This window comes from Astatotilapia calliptera, chromosome 1 (genome assembly GCF_900246225.1).
Source record: "Astatotilapia calliptera chromosome 1, fAstCal1.2, whole genome shotgun sequence".
Lineage (NCBI taxonomy): Eukaryota > Metazoa > Chordata > Actinopteri > Cichliformes > Cichlidae > Astatotilapia > Astatotilapia calliptera.
Window position 1 is genome coordinate 11,645,739 of NC_039302.1, and position 20,136 is coordinate 11,665,874.

The 20,136-nt window shown below is 40.5% G+C and overlaps 2 protein-coding genes across 2 annotated transcripts; one reads left to right on the top strand and one right to left on the bottom strand.

Moving 5' to 3' along the window:
- Positions 1-371: 371 nt before the first annotated feature.
- On the bottom strand, positions 372-10,331 carry LOC113020177 (very long-chain acyl-CoA synthetase-like). The gene is made up of 10 exons (XM_026163933.1): positions 9,593-10,331; positions 8,670-8,879; positions 8,428-8,586; positions 7,224-7,348; positions 3,849-4,043; positions 3,481-3,571; positions 3,145-3,343; positions 1,075-1,172; positions 862-992; positions 372-752 (listed from the first exon to the last, which is right to left on the bottom strand). Exons 1-10 carry the CDS (start codon positions 10,068-10,070, stop codon positions 576-578), a joined length of 1,863 nt encoding a protein of 620 aa, XP_026019718.1. The 5' UTR covers positions 10,071-10,331; the 3' UTR covers positions 372-575.
- Positions 10,332-15,141: 4,810 nt separating this feature from the next.
- gatm (glycine amidinotransferase (L-arginine:glycine amidinotransferase)) lies at positions 15,142-19,163 on the top strand. Its single transcript, XM_026163942.1, has 9 exons — positions 15,142-15,346; positions 16,204-16,422; positions 16,525-16,720; positions 16,840-17,030; positions 17,254-17,391; positions 17,604-17,768; positions 17,870-17,933; positions 18,039-18,155; positions 18,271-19,163. The coding sequence occupies exons 1-9, from the start codon at positions 15,278-15,280 to the stop codon at positions 18,381-18,383; spliced, it is 1,272 nt and encodes a 423-aa protein (XP_026019727.1). The 5' UTR covers positions 15,142-15,277; the 3' UTR covers positions 18,384-19,163.
- The last annotated feature ends 973 nt before the right edge of the window (positions 19,164-20,136 follow it).

The window sequence follows — 20,136 nt, forward strand, 5'->3', positions numbered from 1 at the left end:
GTGACTGTTCCACGTCACATGTCACATCTGAAATTTTTGTAGTGAGCAAAATCAGAGCAAGCACAAGCACGAAAACTGCTTCTGGCTTAACTTTAATTCTGAAGAAAGCAACGCACATTTACAGTTACTGACACATTATTATAAAATGCATTAATATCATTCCCCTTAATATATAATTTTGTAAGTATTAAATGATCATGAGGTACTCATCACTTGAAGAAAAGCAAATAATTCTTGTGAAGTACATAAAAAACAAGTATGAAATAAAGTATGTAAACTACACCGTCTATCCATAGTGTTTCTTCACCACAATTGTCGTACCATAACACATGAACACAACACTGAAAAAAAAGTACATGCATAAACAGAAGTCAGCGTGCGAGTAAATACACATTTATAGTGTGACAAACCCCGCCCCTTGTACACAGAGTCCCACGTGCTGCCTTAAAAAATGTGATTTAACCAACTAGAGCATTATTGAAAAGTGTGTGTTTCTTCCCTGAGCTGGAAGTTAATTCATTAAAAATACCAATTACCCAAAAAGCTTGCACATCTGGTGAAAACTGAGAGCCCGCTCATAGTTTCGTGCTTCCTGATATGATGGCATGATAGATCTGAGCTGTCAGTGGTACGTAGCTCTTGGCATTATCATCAAGGATGTAAAGAGGGTCCTGGATACGTCCTGGATCAAATCCCATCTCCACTAATTTTACCTTCATCTGTTTGAAAGTCCCAGTTACTTCCACAGTGCTCTACACAGAAAGAAATCATCAATATTGGATCAATGATTACTCTGTTTCTTTTCAAAAATTAAAATATGCCTGGTGTTTCATCCTAAACTGAAACAGAAAATTAAATTACCTGCATCCTTATAAAGCGAGGACGTGCATATGAGGGCAGGCAGCTGACCACATGGTTGTATATTTTACGTCCGTCAAACTGGACTTCTTTCTTCAGAGTGACAGCTGCCATCCCTATCCGCCCCTCATGGCCTACATAGCAAAACAAAGGTGGTGATGATATTCTTATAGAAATCATGGTGAGCTGAAAAAATACAGAGAAAGTAACAATCACCTGGCACTTGGACTCCGTAAACGTTGGCTTCTTTGAGACAATCACAGATCGTCAAGATGTCAGACACCTCGGTCGTGGCAACATTCTCACCTTTCCACCTGTGGGCTCACACAAGTTGCAACTTCATGTCTATTGCAGGGCTCTTTTTACCAGAGGCGAAACTAAAATGTGCAAGTTCATCCATGTAGAAAAAAAAGTCCTGACAAGTATTGTGAACAAACCTTCTCAACAAGTAAATGTCCTATAAAACAATTACTGTACCAATTGTAAATCTGCTGTCAACACAAAACTGCTGTATTACTGTTAGCGGTCGGGTTGTGTAATTAAAATAAACACAAAAAAAAGAAATCTAGTTTGAAAAGAGTGCTGTGTAAGAATCATGGGTTGTGTTTTCACAGCAAAAGGCTGATTATAAAACACGTAACCAGGATAATAAATTGTTTCGTTTCAACTTTTTTCCTTTTTAAATAAACATCATTTGCAGCATTCATATTCATATATACTGTGGGGGGAAATAATTAATCGATGCCATGCTGAATTTGTAAGTTTGCTCTATTACAAAAAAAACATCAGTCTCTAATCTTTAATGTTAGTTTGAGCTTCATGTAGAGAGACAAAATGTAAACAAAAAAGCAACAACAACAAAAAACACATTACATAATAGTTAGAAATTGATTTGAACATCATTGAGTGAACACACTGATTCTATCAATTCCACATACGCCTGATCTCAACTCGTTCTATGCGTGTGAGCACACTAGCCCAGAGAATCTAATTCTTCCATTTAAACCTGTCCACCACCATGAGCAAAACTGAAGAACTGTTAAATGACATCTTGGACAAGGACATCATTCAGACCTGCACAGAGCTGGTATGGGCTACAAGACCATTAGCAAGACGCTTGGTGAGAAGGTGACAACTGCTGCTGCAATTATTCAGAAATGGAAGAAACATGAAATGATCATCTGTCGTCCTTGATTTGCAGCACCATGCAAGATTATGCCTTGTGGGATGAGGACGGTCCTGAGAAAGGTGGAGGATTAGTCCAAAACTGCACAGGAGGAGCTTCTTAATGATCTGAAGACATCTGGGAACACAGTCACACACTGCACCATAATAGACTGACATCCTACAGTGCCCGCTCAAGAAGGCACATGTACAGGACCATTTTAAGTTTTCCAGTAAACAATGACTAAATGACTAGGAGAAGGCTTGGGTGAATGTTCTGTGAGCCGATAAAACCAATATTGAACTCTTTGGCATGAACTTGACCAGTTATGTTTGACGGAAGAGAAACACTGAATCTGAGCCAAAGAACACCATCCCCACAGTCAAGCAGGGAAGGTGGATACATTATGCTTTAGGACAGTTTTGCTGCTAACTTCACCACACTGAAGGGCAAATGTACAGGGCCATGTGCCACAAAATCTAGATCTCATCATCCATGAAACATCTCACTGTAGGTTGGCAACTAGGGTTACTCCACCAAATACTAAAGCCCAATTTAGACTTTTGCAGGAAAAGTACATCGTAATTTATGACGTAATCAGAAACCCTACAAGCTGAAGACTGCAGGTGCACGCCAGGTTACATGGAAGGTTATGGCATTATGACGTAGACTACGTGCTGAAGCATAACTCAGGCATAAGGCATGCTTTGCTTGGGGATGAAATACTTATTCACTTAATGACATGAAAATCAATTTTTACCTTTTTTTTTTTTTCCCTAAATAGTTGCCTGGTATTCTGGTTTCTCCATTAAAATGAAAATACCATGAAAAAATTGAGACTCTTCTATTTCTCTTTTTTTTTTTCTTCTTTTAAACGAGCCAACTTAACAAATTTAGCAAAGAATCAAATAATTATTTCACTCACTGTGTCTAATAAAGCCCGTTAGAATTAAGCATTTTATACTTTTAGCAGTGGAAAGTCAGCCACCTCTTCAGGTTTCATCCATTTGTTGAAGTCTCATTTGTAATTAAATAATAAGGCTAATGCTTCAGCATGAACCTGAAAATTAGTTCTGTAAACAAAAATAATTTTCCAAATGAAATCATGGTGGGTTCAGTACCTGAATGTGTCACCTACTCGATCCTGGAAGTAAATAAAGTTATCTTTGTCGATCCTCATCAGGTCTCCCGTGTTGAAATAAAGATCGCCCTTCTTGAGAACATTGTGAAGTCTCTTCCGCTCAGTTTGTTCTTCATTCTGCGCGTAGCCAGAAAATGGGGCCAAGTTTGTAATCTTTGACACCAGCAGTCCTGGTTCACCTTTAAAAAAGAAAAGTGAAGAAGATGCACGTAACTTGCAGAGAGTTTGTGTCTGCTGGGACAGAGTCCAGGTTCCATTGCGGATGAATTAATGGATGGATGTGCCATTCGAAAGAAGAACTGCAGTTATTCTTTACCTTTGCGCGACTCAATGCAGAGGCCGTTAGCATCTCGTACTGGCTCATCTCGCTCTGTGTCATACTTAACAAGGGTATAAGGGAACAGCTTCTACAGGACGAACATGATAATATGTGTTCAATACAATATTAAACCAACATAAAAAGTACTATCTACGCACATAATATCTCTTTTTGCAATAAAGAAAATACTTTCAATAGTTCATAAAATCAAGATAATTTATAACACGTGCTAATCTGTCAGGTTTGCTTGCACGCTTTTCAAAGATTAATTATTTTAATAGACAATCTGTTAAATATTTAGTAAATCTGAAAACGTTCCATACATATAACATTAAAGAATGATTGCTGTTGGGATTTTTTTTTACCTGATGAAAAAAGTGGACTCGTCCAATAGCTCCAATTTTCCCCACGTAGTTCAAAAATCCCACATTTCCTTCAGTGGAGGCGTAAAACTCTCGAATCTGAATGTTCCCAAAGCGGTTAAGAAACTCTTTCCATATCTCTGCCCTGATGCCGTTGCCAATGGCCAGTCTTACTTTGTGGTCCTTGTCATTGTCTTTCTGTAGTTTGAAATAAGAAATAAAGAATGTGAGTCTTTTTGCAAGCACAGTAGAAATACATAGTGTCCAATTCAAGAAAACATCCAAAATACAAGAAGCTATCCATGAGCTTAGTTAATTTGTTTTTAAAGTTGCCATTTCGGATAATAATAATGGATTGGATTTCTATAGCGCTTTTCAAGGCACCCAAAGCGCTTTACAATGCCACTATTCATTCACTCTCACATTCACACATTGATGGAGGCAGCTACGGTTGTAGCCACAGCTGCCCTGGGGCAGACTGACAGAAGCGAGGCTGCCATATCGCGCCATCAGCCCCTCTGGCCAACACCAGTAGGCTGTAGGTGAAGTGTCTTGCCCAAGGACACAACGACCAGGACAGAGAGCCCCCTGAGCCACGGTCGCCCCCCACGGGTAAGATAACAACTAGCCGAGAAATGTGTGTATCCATGGGCACTCAGCAAATCGCCATCTTTGATGATCTTTCGCCCTTAATACAAAAAGATAAATACACCATGTATGTATCAACCACAGAGCAGCACTAGTACCAGCTCACTCTAAAACAAAAGAAACTAATCAAAAACATTTTTAAGGGCTTTTAGAATAGAAATGAAGACTGCACACTTTATGAGCACACTGATGTCTTGTATTAAAAAGACATCAGACATCTAATAAGCCCTTTAATTCCTAATCTCTAAGTATGTGAGAATCCGACTCACAACAAAAAAATTTCAGTTGGATTCAACAGTACTCGGCACTTTAAGTACTGTACATGTAATTTCTAAGAAATATCATTTGCTGAAATAAAATTGACCCTTAAATTAGATACAAGAAGATTCGGTATGCAAAGTTACTTGATATGGCCGTCTTAAGTAAAGGCCAGCATCTATTCCTAGAGGTGACCAGATAAAGACAAACCACCTCATCGGGCTCGTGCAGGGTCACGCAGTAAAATGAGACTGTGCCTCATGTGATGCAACTGGATACTCTGAATGGCATACACGACTGTTTACAGTAGATCTAAATAAATACAAATACATATTGAAAATATCAGAAACACATGCAGTTAGTGGTGATATTTTAAACAACAGCTTGATTCTTGTTCTGCAGTTCAGAACCCCGCAGATACTGGCGCAGAAACCTGGAACCCGATAGTTGAGATTTAACGATTTCTATTTTGGTAAGCCAGCTGTGCTGAGCTTTGGGAATGTACAGATTTGGAAAGTTATCTCTGACTGGATAGGCCTCAGCAGCAACTTGCTGCAACTAGTTCCCAGTATTCTGCCTCTGCAGCTGTCTTGAAGAGCAAGTTTTACAGTATCTGAGAGAGACGAGGCGTGGTGCCCGTAAGCATCCCAGCCAGCGACTCCTGCGAGTTTATTTGAGCTGCAGACGCTAGAATGATTGCAAATGTGACTTTCAGCAGCAGATATTGAAGTTATTGCATCAAATATAAATGTTAAAAGCAGGTACAGTCCAGATAAATGCTGTCCAAGATAATATTACTTTAAAGGCCTTATCTATTCACGTTTCAACACCCCTGAGTACGAAGAAGTCCACCTTAAATCCCTCATAAGGTTTCAGTTAAGAAGCCGAGTTCTGCCACTTTCAGCGATCACATTATCAAAACAGTGCTGCGAAGGCTTTTCTACAACACGGGAGAAACTGGAATACAGTACTATGCAAAAGTCTCGAGCTACCCCTCATTTTTGTATAGTTTGTTTGGACGTTGGCTGCTTTTTCTACTTATTTTCAGGCCAGTCCTCATACCTGACCATTTTCTCTTTTTTTCCTTTTGTTTGTTTTTCTTTTGGTTTTTTTGTTGACATAGGAATCATTCAAGCATAAAAGGACACCTAACACGAGGGATGAAGCAGTATCATCTCTACACAGAGTAGACAAAACAACCTAACTAATAACTTCTAACTTTAGGTACTTTGTTACTCGCAGTCTGTCAAAAAAACAAACAAAAACAAAACACAGTTTGTTCCCATTTATTTAGTTGAACCAAAACGGGATTCCCAAAGAGCTATTAGCTAAAATCTTGGCATATCTGAGGATGGTGTGCAGTGTGTTCTTAAAAAAAAAAATCTGAGGGAACTGGACAAATGAAGGTCAACAGAACTATCTGAAAATGATGCCCATGAGAAACAAGAAAGAAAATCCACCAAAAAACCTAACATGGGACCTACCTGTCAAAAGTTTGGACACGCCTTCTCATTTAATGTTTTTTCTTTATTTTTACTACTTTCTACATTGTAGCTACTTAATGAGGACATCAAATATATGAAGGAAGATATATGGAATTATATAGCAAAGAAATAATTGATACATAACTCTAAATATGTCTTATATTTTAGATTCCCTCTGCTTTGATGACAGCAGTGCCTCACCCAGGAGGCGCCCAGGGGGCATCCTTGTCAGATGCCCGAACCACCTCAGCTGGCTCCTTTCGATGTGGAGCAGCAGCTGCTCTACTCTGAGCCCCTCCCGGATGGCCGAACTTCTCACCCTATCTCTAAGGGAGAGGCCAGCCACCCTTCGGAGGAAGCTCATTTCTGCCGCTTGTATCCGCGATCTCGTTCTTTCGGTCACTACCCACAGCTCGTGGCCATAGGTGAGGGTAGGGACGTAGATCGACCGGTAAATCGAGAGCTTCGCTTTTACACTCAGCTCCCTCTTCACCACGACGGACCGGAGCAGCGTCTGCATTACTGCAGTTGCAGCCCCAATCCGTCTGTCGATCTCCGGCTCCCTTCTCCCATCACTCGCGAACAAGACCCCGAGATACTCCTCCACTTGGGGCATGAACTCATCCCCGACCCGGAGTGGGCACTCCACCCTTTTCCAGCTGAGAACCATGGCCTCAGATTTGGAGGTGCTGATCCTCATTCCCGCTGCTTCACACTCGGCTGCGAACCCTTCCAGTGCGAGCTGGAGGCCCTCACCCGATGAAGCCAACAGAAAATCATCACCGCAAAAATCAGAAATACACCTATTCAGCAGCACCTAATCATTTTGGTGGCTTGAGACTTTTGCACAGGAAGAAAACAAAAACGATCACAAGGACTCTGTCTGTGTCCTAGTTACACAATACTGTAAGTCTTCAAAATGCTTTGACTGCAAACGCACGGTTACATTCTAACTGTTACAAGTGGGCGCCTATTAGAATCATTTTACCTTTGGTGCACAACAGAGGTAACGCATCACCTCTCCAATGTACTGGATAACAGTCACGTTGTGTTTCCTGCAGTCATCCCAGAACTGAGAGGCAGAAAACTTCCTCTTCAGAATTATAGTTGATCCTTCAAGACAGAAATTTACATTATTACACTTGAATAAATAAATGCATGCATATGCAAATTCATCTAGAAATGAGAGGCAATTAAGTCATTATGGAAATAGTGACTCCATCTAATCCAATAGGATTAAATTCAGTGCCGCATAACTGCGTGTGCTAAATAACAAAACAGTGACTGCCCGGGGCAGTGCTGAATCTTTACTAATAAGTGTGCAACGTGGCTGCTTAGTCAAACATATAAGAGCTTTGTGAACTTTAGCCTATTTAGGAAAAAAAGCTGTTTCATAGGATCTGTTCAGATTACAGGTTCACAGTGACAAAAGACTCTTTCACTTGGATTCTACCAGGGTAACAAGAAAGAGAGATGGCGCAGGGAGATCACTTCTATTTCAGTAGAAATTAGTTCACTTATACTTTTATATATTTTTTTTTTTTTTTGCTGTGTACTCTCAGCTCACGTGAGGAGCTTTCATGGATCTGCATGATCTTCAGGGAGCGCAGTCAGTGTCTACTTGTGGTTCAAGAGAAATCAACTGCTTGTGATGATGCATTTGTTTTAGCTAATCCATTTGGGATTTGGGTGGTTTATTTAGCTTTACAGTACAAGTAAGAGAATGTTCTTAATCACTTAATCCATGGATTAAAACTATAAAACCATCAGACATGGAGACAAAGATTCTACTGTGTGTCAGTACTTTATGGCAGCAATGTGAACCTGAATCTGACGAAAAACTGTCCATTACATTTATGCACTAAGTTTGTGTGAAGGCCTACTCTAATTATAGATGAATCCAATCATTTTTGTACAATAAAACCAGGTTTTGCTTCATTTTTCTTGATTTTAACATACAAAATGCCTTACCTGCAACCAGTTTTCTTGCAAACCCCTGACAGCATAGGAATTTCCTGAGGTCAATAATAGAAGTGACGTTGACCTCTGTACATAGCAGATGTCTCTGTTGTTTGACAAACTCTGAAATGTATGTAACTAAACAGCGCTTGTTATCTCAGTAGAGGATGAACCCAGCTCTCACAAAGTCTTATTTTTAACTTTAACTCACAGCTACTGCTCAGTCACCTCACCTGTCTCAATCGTGCCAATGAACCCAACAACAAATCCAGCTGTGTGATACAGAGGAAGGTTGAGATAGAAGACATCACTAGATACCACCCCGTTTGATGACAACACAGCCAGAGCTGTTAAGATGCGGTTCTGGTTGACCACAGCTGCCTTAGGAAGACCTACAGAAACACAACAAGCCGCAAAATTCTGAAACTGAACGACACTTTTAATGGGATCAACAGGACAAAGTCCTGCCACGTACCTGTGGTTCCAGAAGTGTAAATATAAACTGCAGGACTTTTGAATGTGATGTGTGACCTGAAGGATCGAGGGATGGGGTCATCCGATGCCTTCTCGACTTCATCAGAGAAGCTCTGGATTCCAGGCGTGTCACTGTTTTTGGACATCAGGAGGACAGTGACACCCTGCTCTATCAGGGAGGGCAGCACGTCTTCCACGGCCTCCTTTAGTTCTGGAAAGGCACATAAAGCACATTCATAAGGCAAAGCAGGACAAGCAAAGCAGTGTCGTGCAATAATGCAAACTTTGGTATCGATCTGATTCCAAGCAAACACAGGGCCAGTAATCCTGATACCAATACTGATATCAACTTTTAATTTAGCAAATTTTGAACAAATTTCAATGGTTCTAATTTTCACAATAATAAGTTAACACAACAAAACAGACCTTTCAGCTTTCCACGTGTTTTGAAACTGGGTTTTTTTTTTAGCCCTGGACTGTAAACATGCCTGTCTCTAAAGCATTTCAAGTCAGCTTCTGTTTAAAAGTGCTGTAGGTTACAAATAAAATAGCCAGGTTTTACAGCACATTGGATGTATATTTTTCTTCATTTCACATAATTCAGGGCTGAAGTGGATAGAAACAAAGCATCAATCCTATTGCACTAGTATCGATCAGAGACCAATATCAGCGTTGGTATCAGTACTATTAATATATGAATTGATCTCACCTCTACTGCAAAGCCTTGTTGGAGGCAAGGAAAACCAAGCCAACTCCACAAGTTCAAAGTTACAGCTAGGTTTAATCAAAATCTGTACTGAATACCTAATTATGTGGATCAAAAGATAAAAGGTTGGTTTACACTATTTGAGCTTCTGAAAAAGCAGAAATAAAAAAAAACAACAACAACAAAAACAGCTTTGAAGCAAGCACATGGAGGCATACCTGCGGCTGCTATCAACACTTTAGCCTTGCAGCAATTAAAGCAGTGCAACAAAGACTTGGTGCGGATGTTATGATTGAGGAGAGCTACAGGGGAGCCCAGTTTAGCCAAAGCCAGCCAGGTAAACAAGAAGGTGGGTTCGTTCCCCATAAAAAGCGCGACGGTGTCGCCACCTTTATACCCAGCGTGAGACTGTAGCGCGTTTGCAATTTTGTTACTCCTCTTATCCGTGCAAGCGTATGTGTAGCTTTCATTTTCAAACACTATGAACGTGTTGTCAGGATGCGCCTCGGTCTGCTCCAAAAAACGGTCCAAAACAAAGAAGAGAGGTCTCCTTCTGCGCCTCGCTACAAACTTTACCAAAATACGCACTAGATCCCCGAAATACACGATGTCCATCCAGACATAGGGGGAAAAGGTTTTGAGTGCAAACGGTATGATGAGCAGACTTGCTAAAATGATTGAAATATAGATTTCCATCGTGACCTCTCTCTCTCTTTTTAAAGCTTGGACAGAAAAATGTGAAGCCCTGCTGCAAAATGGGGAGTGTTGCAGATGAGGGTTTTGCTGAGTGGGGCGGAGCGTTTGTTTCAAAGAATGCGAAGATTCATAAGAAAAACAAGTACTTGGAATCACGTCAGTGAGAGCGGCAGCAGCAGCTACTGTAAGAGACGCCAATGAAACGCGCGAAGTAGGACGTGCTCTCTAGATTGTAGCTGACAGACAACTGACAGCAACTTTTGGAGAATAACAAAGTCTTATGGGCGTTTCTAACGAGGCATGTGAGGGGTGAAGTGGGTACGTGCTACACAACATAACATCTTGTTTGAGCGGATGGTGTTCACTGGGTAGATGTCAAGTTTAAGGTTTGTATCCTGACTGAAGCTTCATCATTAGTCAAGGAGTCAAATAAAGTTATACCACTTGTTTATATAGCCTTCAGTTTGGTGGTTAAACTCGAGTTATCAATGAAGGCTTAAGCGCCATCCATGGAGTCACATGATGAATGTACGCCCACCAGCAAATATCTAATCAGCCAATCACGTGGCTGCAATTCAGTGCATTTAGGCATATAGACAGCTGAAGTTCAAGCTCAGAATCAGCATAGTGAAGAAAAGTAATGTGTCATGATTGTTGGTGTCAAATAGGCTGATCTGAGTATTTCAGAAGTTGCCGATTTACTGAGATTTCCCCATGCAACTCTCTATAGGGTTTACACCAATAGTTCAAAAAGATGAACTACATAATGAGTTCTCTGGCCCAAAATACCTTACCCTTGTCAAAGGTCAGACAAAACTTTCCAGACTGCTTCATGCTGATCGTAAGGCAACAGGAAATCAAACAAACTCTTATTACAACCAAAGTACGCAGAATAATACATCTGAATGCACAACACATTGAATCTTGAAGCAGATGGGTTACAGCAGCAGAAGTCAGCAGAGACTGGAGTGATGTTCCCTGGTCCGATGAGTGCTGCTGCAGTCAATCTGTAGGATCAGAATTTAGATTAAATGAAATAAAAGCATGGATCTTGCCTGTATCAACAGTTCAGGCTGGTGGTGTTATGGTATGGGATATGTATCATGGATGTGTAGCTGACAAATCTGCAGCAACTATGTCACGCTATCATGTCAACATGGATGAGGATATCTCAGGAATGTTTCCAGCACCTTCGTTTATGTCACGAAGAATTAAGTTAGTTCTGAAGGCAAAAAAGGGGGTTCAGCCTTTTACTATCAAAATGGACCTAATAAAGTGGCCAGTGAGTATATGAGTGACACAATCCTTGTTCTGCTCACAGAATATTGGGTCATTCCATCTCAAATCAACACAGGACTTCTCCTTCGCCATCTCTGATTCATGGCAATGTTTGAACATTTATATGTCATGAAAAACCAGCTTTTATGCTGGATTGAGCATAAAAGCTGCACCAAAACACAAAGTATCTGTTTCTCCCCGTATATGGTCTAAACCAAAAACTCAAAATTCTGAAATTTCCAGGTGGTACTCCTAACTGAAAAAAAAAATTGTAATTTTTGTAAATACATGCATTAATTTCCCAACAATCCTCCATACTTCAGAAACAATACAAGTATAAATTACTCCTGTATTTGGTTGAACTTCCAGTCCAGGTGACTACGTCCTTTTTTATTACAGCCTGTGACAGGAACACTCATTTACTGCTCATTGATAAAAGAAAAACGTTTGGGGAACGACTAGTCTAGTCTTTTATAGTTGCTGTATTATTATAAAATTAGGTATATTGCTTATCTGAATCTTTATCTTATGTGACCTGATATTTGATACTTTGTTAATCTTTGCCTCTGGTCCTGTGGCCAACATGCTGCATGCTAATGGTTGCATATTCATACAAAAATACTCACACACATGCACATAAAGTTTAAACACTCAGCTCTCTGTCGGTCTGTGTTGTAACTGTTGTGGATTTTTCTTTATTTAGTCTGAACATTTTTGCAAACTGTTGTAAAATTCCTGCAGGTGGCGCTCTTTTCTTTTTTGGCATTCAAATTTCATTCATTGTCATCAGTCTGCTGCTGCTGAAGCTTTCACTTTCCAGCATCTTGTTTAAGATAGAAAAATATAAAAGAGAACTGGGTAGGGAATAACTCTACTTTCCCCCTAACTTCATAAACATCATAAACATTGAAATCACAACTGAATATTAAATAATGTTCACACTCTTATGCTGCTGGTTACTCTTATTTGGCTCTATTGTGCAGATTTGTGAACATGTAAAAGATGAGTAAAGATTTTAAGGGAAATGTTTTCATGCCAAAGAAGATGTTAAAAAATATTTTTAATAACTTATATGACATTTATTTATTTCATTGGCATCTTTAATGATAAAAAGTACCCTAAGCCCTAATAACTAATGGAATTTTTGCCTTTTGAAACTTGTTTTCCAAAGTTTTCATGGGCTCATCATCATCATCATCAGTCATGGGAGATGAAAAAATGGCAACACATTAGAAACTGTTTACAGTTTGCCTAAACGTCAACCTCAACCCTCGACCTCAGAGGATTACAGTTTGTTTAAATAGGGTATTCAAAATATGTTCCCCAAGATGACTTTCTTGAAGAAGAACTTTGGTAAAACTCAATCCAGTCATTGTTTAGTTAGGCTGGCTACAGTCTGCAGTCGTCTTTTTATCACAATCATATCAATTTATCTGCACAGAGAAAATGTGGATTGATATTAAGGATTGCTACATTTTTAAGGAGTCTGGTAAAGAAACATTTCTGTATACTTTTGGCAACTAAACCAAAGTCCTGTTCTGAAGTTTGTCGAGGTGGGGTGTTTACTGGAGGAGTTCAAAGATACAGACAGTATGTACAATAGCAATCAATGATGGGATTATGTGTACATGAAGGTACCAAGGTCAGACAGACATCTGACAACCACAAAGGGGTAATGAGGTCAGGGAAAAAGAAAAAGAAATACTTGATTGGTATGTATTACGCTAGTGTGCGGGCTGGTCTGTCCAAAGGTACAAAAGCCTTCTAAAGATAACCGGCATGCTTTAAAAAGACCATACTGAGGTTCCTGAGTTTGTACGTGCTAGACTACCTCTCCTTTACCATAAGGCAGACTTCAGGGACTCGCTGTACTTTGTACACCAGCTGTGTATTTATCTGCTTCGTTCAGTGCTTTCCCTCACCTTTTTGATAATGAATGCATGAATGGAGCCTGACATGCCAATGCATTTCTAATACCTTGTCACAAAATTGTCTGTGACTTTTTTAGACTGGTAGATGATGCTGTCTCAAAGGGATAGAGGGGATTGGGGTGGGTATCTGAAGGCATCATCTTAGCATATCCTTTGGGCATCAGCCAGAGATTTTCTTTTTTTTTTAGAGAGCGAGGTAATATCCGGGGTCACTGAGGTCTCCAGGTTGTGAAACTCATGTGAGCACAGTCCAGGGAAGCATGTGGTGACCCAGCCAACCTCTTTGATTATGCCATCTCCTGTTTTCACACTTTTAGGAGCTTTGTGAATGACTGATTGATACTGATCTCAACAGGCATCTTGCAATTTTATTGCTTTTATAGACAGGAGTGTACGTGCGTTTGCGTCACGATCCTGGGTCTTTTGACCCAGCGTTTTGAGTTTTAGTTTATGTTTAAGCCCTTCAGGTTTTCTAAGTTCATTTTTTATCACGCCTAGGTTGTTCTAGTTCTTTGTTATTAGATTCCCCTTGTGTCTTCCACCCCTGTTAAGTCTCCCTTGCCCTTCGTGTGTTTCATGTCTCTGTCTTACGTTGTCAAGTTCAGGTTGTCATGTCTGCGTCTTATGTTTCCTGTTTTATTTTGAAGAGGTCTTGTGTTCCTTTGTTCATCGTGTCTAATGTTACTCTTCCACTGGGACGTCGTTATGTTCATGTGTGTCAGCTGTTTACCCCATGTGTTCCCACTTCTCTCATTAGCCTCCTGTGTGTATTTAGTCTGTGTGTTCTCATTCAGTCTTTGTCGGATCGTCTGTGTTGTTCTCATGCCAAGTCCTGCGTTCAGGTTTTCATATATATGCGCTCATTATCATTGCCATGTTTAGAGTTTTGTTTTTCTGTTTGCCAGGGTTTTTCATAGTTCGTGCTTCCTTTCTAGTTTACCCAGTTTAGGTTATTGCTTAGTTTGCATTGTTTTTGCCCTTTTATTTTGTACTGTTCTGTCTGCCTTAATAAACAGCTCATCATCAGTTAAGTTTGAGTTTTAGAATGTCTGCACCTGGGTCCACTATTCACACTCCACGCAGTTAGAGTCCGAACCGCAAAAGAAGCGCGTGTTCTCGGAAAAGTTGCAGGGGGTAAGCTGGCTTCAAACAAATGATGTGGTGCAGAATATGCCTTGAAAATCCCACTCTAGCGGACAAAAACAGTGCCTTTTATATGTACGCAAACGCGCGTTGCAACTTCTTATCTGGTGCGCGTCTTTTATTTGGACAGCGAATGCGCACCTGCGGCCCACTTATGTGCACCCCTGTTTATAGAGCATGCGCGACAAACTTAATCCTCTTAGCCGCTAAGAGTAGGACTGCTCTCAAGAGCTGGCAACAACGTACTAGTTTCACTTTGTTTAATTTAAAACACTTTTCACTATTCGTGCCTTTATTTTGTAATTGGAACAATAAGCGGGGTTAAAGGATCTTTAAAAGGAGAATCATTTTAACCCTCGTTTAATAGCTGAATAAAATCTTAAATCAGTGGTGGGCTGCTTGCTTTATTTGTTTTTTGAGGCATTGTGTGCCGAAGCAAAGAAGATGCACCCCACTGCACTGCAGTACCAAAAATCGTTTTCATTTCTTTTTTAAAATCATAATAATGCTCACACATGAGAATCTATATTTTTACAGATAACAAGTTTGCATCATGCACAAACCCGCTACAAGCCTGTAGTCAAAATAGCGCTTTTCAGATGTTCGCGGAAACTTTTAACGGCGCTGGTCCACCTGATAAGAATGTGCTGGCGTAAGGGATTGTGTTTCAGAAACGCGTTTTTCCTCAAGTCACGTTGCCCCACAACACAAAAGCGACCAATGGCCTAAGAGGCACGTAGTCCCACAGCTATAAAGTTGGCTTTGAGCTGAGGAGTCTTCATTCATGAGCATACTGAGAAGTGGATCCTGCGCTGCCGTTTGATTCCACTGACACACTCACTATTACGTTGGACAATGCTGCGAGTAAGATGCCTGAGAGGAGGTAGCAGGGGGGCCGAGGCTGCCCATCTGATCGGAGCAATGGTTGGTATTACGGTGGTTTAATGTCTTCTGTGTCTTTCTCTCGCGCTCGCTCACTCTCTCTTTTCTCTTAAGCAGCGTTTTTGTTATAAAGCACAAGTCAGTCAAAGCGAATAAACTGTGAAAATATGATTAAATTTGGCATTTCTCTTCACATCTGCCGCTGCACTTCATTGCTTTGTTCATTTGTTATTTGTCTAATTAACACTAGAAGCGCCGAAGCAGTCATAATGACCCCGTTTGGAGGAGACTGTGTTGCAGAAATGAAGCTGAGGGGATTTTTTTTTTTTTTTTTAAATCCAGTGCATAAATCGTAATTGCACCGATTATTTCCAAGAAATCTTCCTCCAGTGACTGGCGTGATTTTCTTAACTGCTGACAAAGCTTTTTTTCTGGTTGCCTGAGTGACAGTGAACAGCTGTTTGGCACAGATGCGCTCTCAAACTCAGTGACACTGAAGCTGTTCCCGAGCCAGCGGAGGCCACACTGTAGAGGCTATCGGTGGAGATAAGGCTTCTTAATAAAACGTGTACTTTGGCACCAAACCAATCAACCTCACGGAAGCTTTTTCGCTTTGAAACCAAGGAGCCTGAATGTGTTATCGGTTAACACACAGATCAGCCGCTTTCTACGCGAGCTGGGGGCATTGAAATAAAAATAAAAATAAACACACCACTAAATAGGAACTTCATGTAGACCGATCTGTTACTGCACATAGTGTAAATATGTACTGAACTGATCCAAAAGGGGAAAACAAGATCTATTAAATCCAAAGATTTTATGCAAAAGTACATGAAATTTTTGTTCAGCAAAATATATATATACAAAAAAAAATCTTAATGTGTTTTCACTTCCATCAGCTTGGCCGGGCATTGAACGGATGGGTGCAGAAGACCCTGCAAAGCACTTCAAGTGCAGCAGCTGCACAGCCACAGCATGTAGTTGAAGAGGAACATGTTACTGAGCCGGTTCCTCAGGAATGCCCAGTCTGCAGCTACAATGAATGGGACCCTCTGGAGGAGGTGATTGTGGGGCGAGCTGAAAATGCCCACGTGCCTCCCTTCACTGTGGAAGTGAAAGTAAGCAATGCTGTCAGAAGATGCTTTGACTCAAAGCATCCTTGTCATTTCTCTCAGCTGTCAGATTGACTCCATGTTGTTATGCTACAAACCTCTCATCAGGCTAACACATATGAGAAGTACTGGCCCTTCTACCAGAAGTATGGGGGCTGGTCTTTTCCTGCGGACCACTTGAAAAAAGCAGTTGCTGAGATCGAAGAAATGTGCAATATTCTGCGTCACGAGGGCGTCGTTGTGAAGAGACCAGAACCCGTCGACTGGTCTGTGGAATACAAAACACCAGACTTCACCTCATCAGGTAAAAAGACAGAAATATGTGTGTGACAAATATGTGTGACATAAAGGTGTTAATGCATCACACTGCAGTTTATAAATGAGTCATTGTAAAGTAATTCTCTGCTGTTGACCCTCTTGTAGGAATGTATGCGGCCATGCCCAGAGACATCCTTTTAGTGGTGGGAAACGAGATCATCGAGGCTCCTATGGCGTGGAGGGCTCGTTTCTTTGAGTACCGAGCCTACAGACCTTTAATCAAGGAGTACTTCAGAAAAGGTGCAAAGTGGACCACTGCTCCTAAACCAACCATGGCCGACGATCTGTATGATCAGGTGAGGCCTTAGTTTGGGAGCTATAACATAGCCAGGTGGTCATTTCTCAAGGCAAGGACTTAAGTCAAAGTTGCATTAACACCTAAACAGCTTGTCTATGTTCTTTATAGCAAACCAAACCTCTTTGCATCAACTTTTTTATTGCTTTGTACATGATAGTGTGACAGCAGGCTATTCCTATATCTCAAAACGGGTGTAAATCCTTTTTATGTGTGCCTTTCAGGATTATCCCATCCGCACAGTGGAAGACAGGCACAAATTAGCTGCTCAGGGGAAGTTTGTGACCACGGAGCACGAGCCCTGCTTCGATGCTGCTGACTTTATTCGAGCTGGGACGGACCTCTTTGTTCAGAGGAGCCAGGTATGAAGGATATTTTGCTTATTTTATGACATCCTATGGGTGATATCTTCTGCTGAAATGGTAGTAAAATGCACAATAAACCCCCACACACGCATATATAGATCTCTCTTTTATCCATTGCACTTACAGAAAAAAAGAATGTTTCTCTGAATATGAATGTGAAGCTTGGATAAGCTCCTGAAACCTCTCCTTTCACACTGCTTTTTATTCAGGTTACAAACTACATGGGAATTGAGTGGATGCGCCGTCATCTGGCACCAACCTACAAGGTCCACATAATCTCCTTCAAAGACCCTAACCCCATGCACATTGATGCCACGTTTAACATCATCGGGCCAGGACTCGTGCTGTCAAACCCTGATCGCCCATGTCGCCAGGTACTGAAGTGCTGTGCTGCCCTCTTCTGGGTACACTTGTACACACCACCACCACCACAGAGTGGCCCAAACTTACCAGTGCTCTTTGTCTTTTCCCTCAGGTAGACATGTTCAAGAAGGCTGGCTGGACAGTTGTAAAACCACCAATACCTTTGATTCCCGATGGTGGGTACTCAAAGTAAAAATTATTTTCTTTCACTCACAAAAAAAAAGATGATATTTAGATTTATTTTTTTTTACTGAAAAAAACCCCACTCTCTTGCTGAGCAGACCACCCACTGTGGATGTCCTCCAAATGGCTGTCCATGAATGTCCTGATGCTGGATGAGAAGCGTGTCATGGTTGACGCCAATGAAACCAGCATTCAGAAAATGTTTGAGAACCTCGGTGAGCCTCTATAAGCACCCCCCACCTTCACCACCTTATTTATTTTTAGTAAACTCAATTTCAGCAAAAAATAAGAAAAAATGCTCCATAACTGTGTGTGTGTGTTTAAATGCAGGTATCAAGACCATAAAGGTGAACATTCGCCATGCCAACTCCTTGGGTGGTGGCTTCCACTGCTGGACAACTGATGTCCGCCGCCGTGGTACCCTGCAGTCCTACTTTCACTAGCCTTGCCAGAAACAGGCAGTTTTATTGAGCTTTGAATATAAAGCCTCAGTCCGGAATCACTGCAATAATCCATTTTTTATTATCAGTCAGTTTTAACCCATCAGTCAACAAAGGCTGAAACTTTCCTAAACAAAAAGGCGATCTTTAAACCTATCTTTTTCTAAATGTGTATTCAGGTGTCGCCTGCTGAAACTCAAAGTTTTAATTCTTTAAACTGGCAAAAACAAATGATGGATAATAATAACGAAGACAGGTGGCACCGAAGCCTTTACCGGATTGTGTCTTTATATAGTAAACGAATATTTATGGATTGTTTTGATTTGACATTGCTGCACATCACAGTGCCTTTGCAGACAGCTTTGTTTGGAGACAATTAGAATATACACTGTAAAAAAGAAAAAGTTGAGAAAACTTAAAATTTCAAGGCAACATGATGCAAGAGATTTTTGAGTTTTCTCAACTTCTGCCAACTGTAGTTGACTTAACTAATATTTTCATGTTCTGCCAACTTGGATCTACTTGTTCACCTAATTAGGATAATCCTGTAAGTCTAACAAAGAAATTCTGGTTTCAATGCCATGTATTTCTGCCTTCACCAAACAAAGATATTCCTGTTGAATTAACATACAATCATTCCCTCCAAGGCCATGTATTCCTAAATTCACCAAACACAGATATTCTTGTTGAATAATCATACAATTCTTACTTCAGTGAGTTGAAAATTTACCAATATTAATAAAGAAAAATGTATGCTGTTATCGTACTTGAAAAAACACTCAAACAGATATTGAATAAAACAAAGCACAACTGAATGTTATGTAAAAACGTATTTATTTTTTTCAACAGTGCTTTCAGTATATTTCAGAAGGTCATGGGCAGTGGGGTGAATTTCTGTAAAAAAGCAAACAAACAGAAAAAAACGTGTTGCCAGTTTCTTTAGGGTGCTTTGAGCACCCCAGCAGAGACATTAAAATTCCAGAGTCCAGAAAAAAAGAAAAGTGTCCAGCAGCTTAGTCATTCACGTTCACACCCTGGCTGTCCTGTAAAAGCTTAACTTAACTATTGCACACTAAATAGGGTAGTGCAACAAACAATTGCCTTTGTACCCAGACATTGACATTTTACATGGGCTCACTATGATGAACTACAGAAGTCAAAAATTATTAGAAATGTTACCATCAATGAACAGTGAACTATCAGGTAAAATGAACGATTATATAGAGGGAAATGGGTTGAACTACTGGGTTTTGTTTTGTTTTTTTACATGACTCTACAATGCACTTGAACATGTTTAAGAACAAGTTAAACTCATGTCTGGCTTCCCCGTTAACAGTCACAGCAAAAGCTTTGTTTTTAGAGACCTTATGCGCTGTGAGCATCGAGAGCCACCGAGTTCAAAAAAGATGCCCTGAATTGCTTCAAAGGTAAACTCATCTGCTTTGGATAATCAATGTTGAGGGCATACAGAAGGCCAAAGAGGTATGCCAAGGCAGTAGAGAGGTCTGGAATGTTATGTAGCACGATGTCCCCTTCCAACACAACAGCATGTTCTCGCACAGACGTATCGGCATCGTCATCTTGCAGGATGGTGAGGATGGCAACTGATGCACCGTTCAACACTGGTTCCAAAATGTCAGTGTCCTGAAGAGAAGAAAAGTAAAATATGAATTATTGAAAGCTAAGAAAAATTAAAGACAAAATACATTTCTAAAGATCTTAACTTTAACCTCTATACCATGATGCTCATTTGACT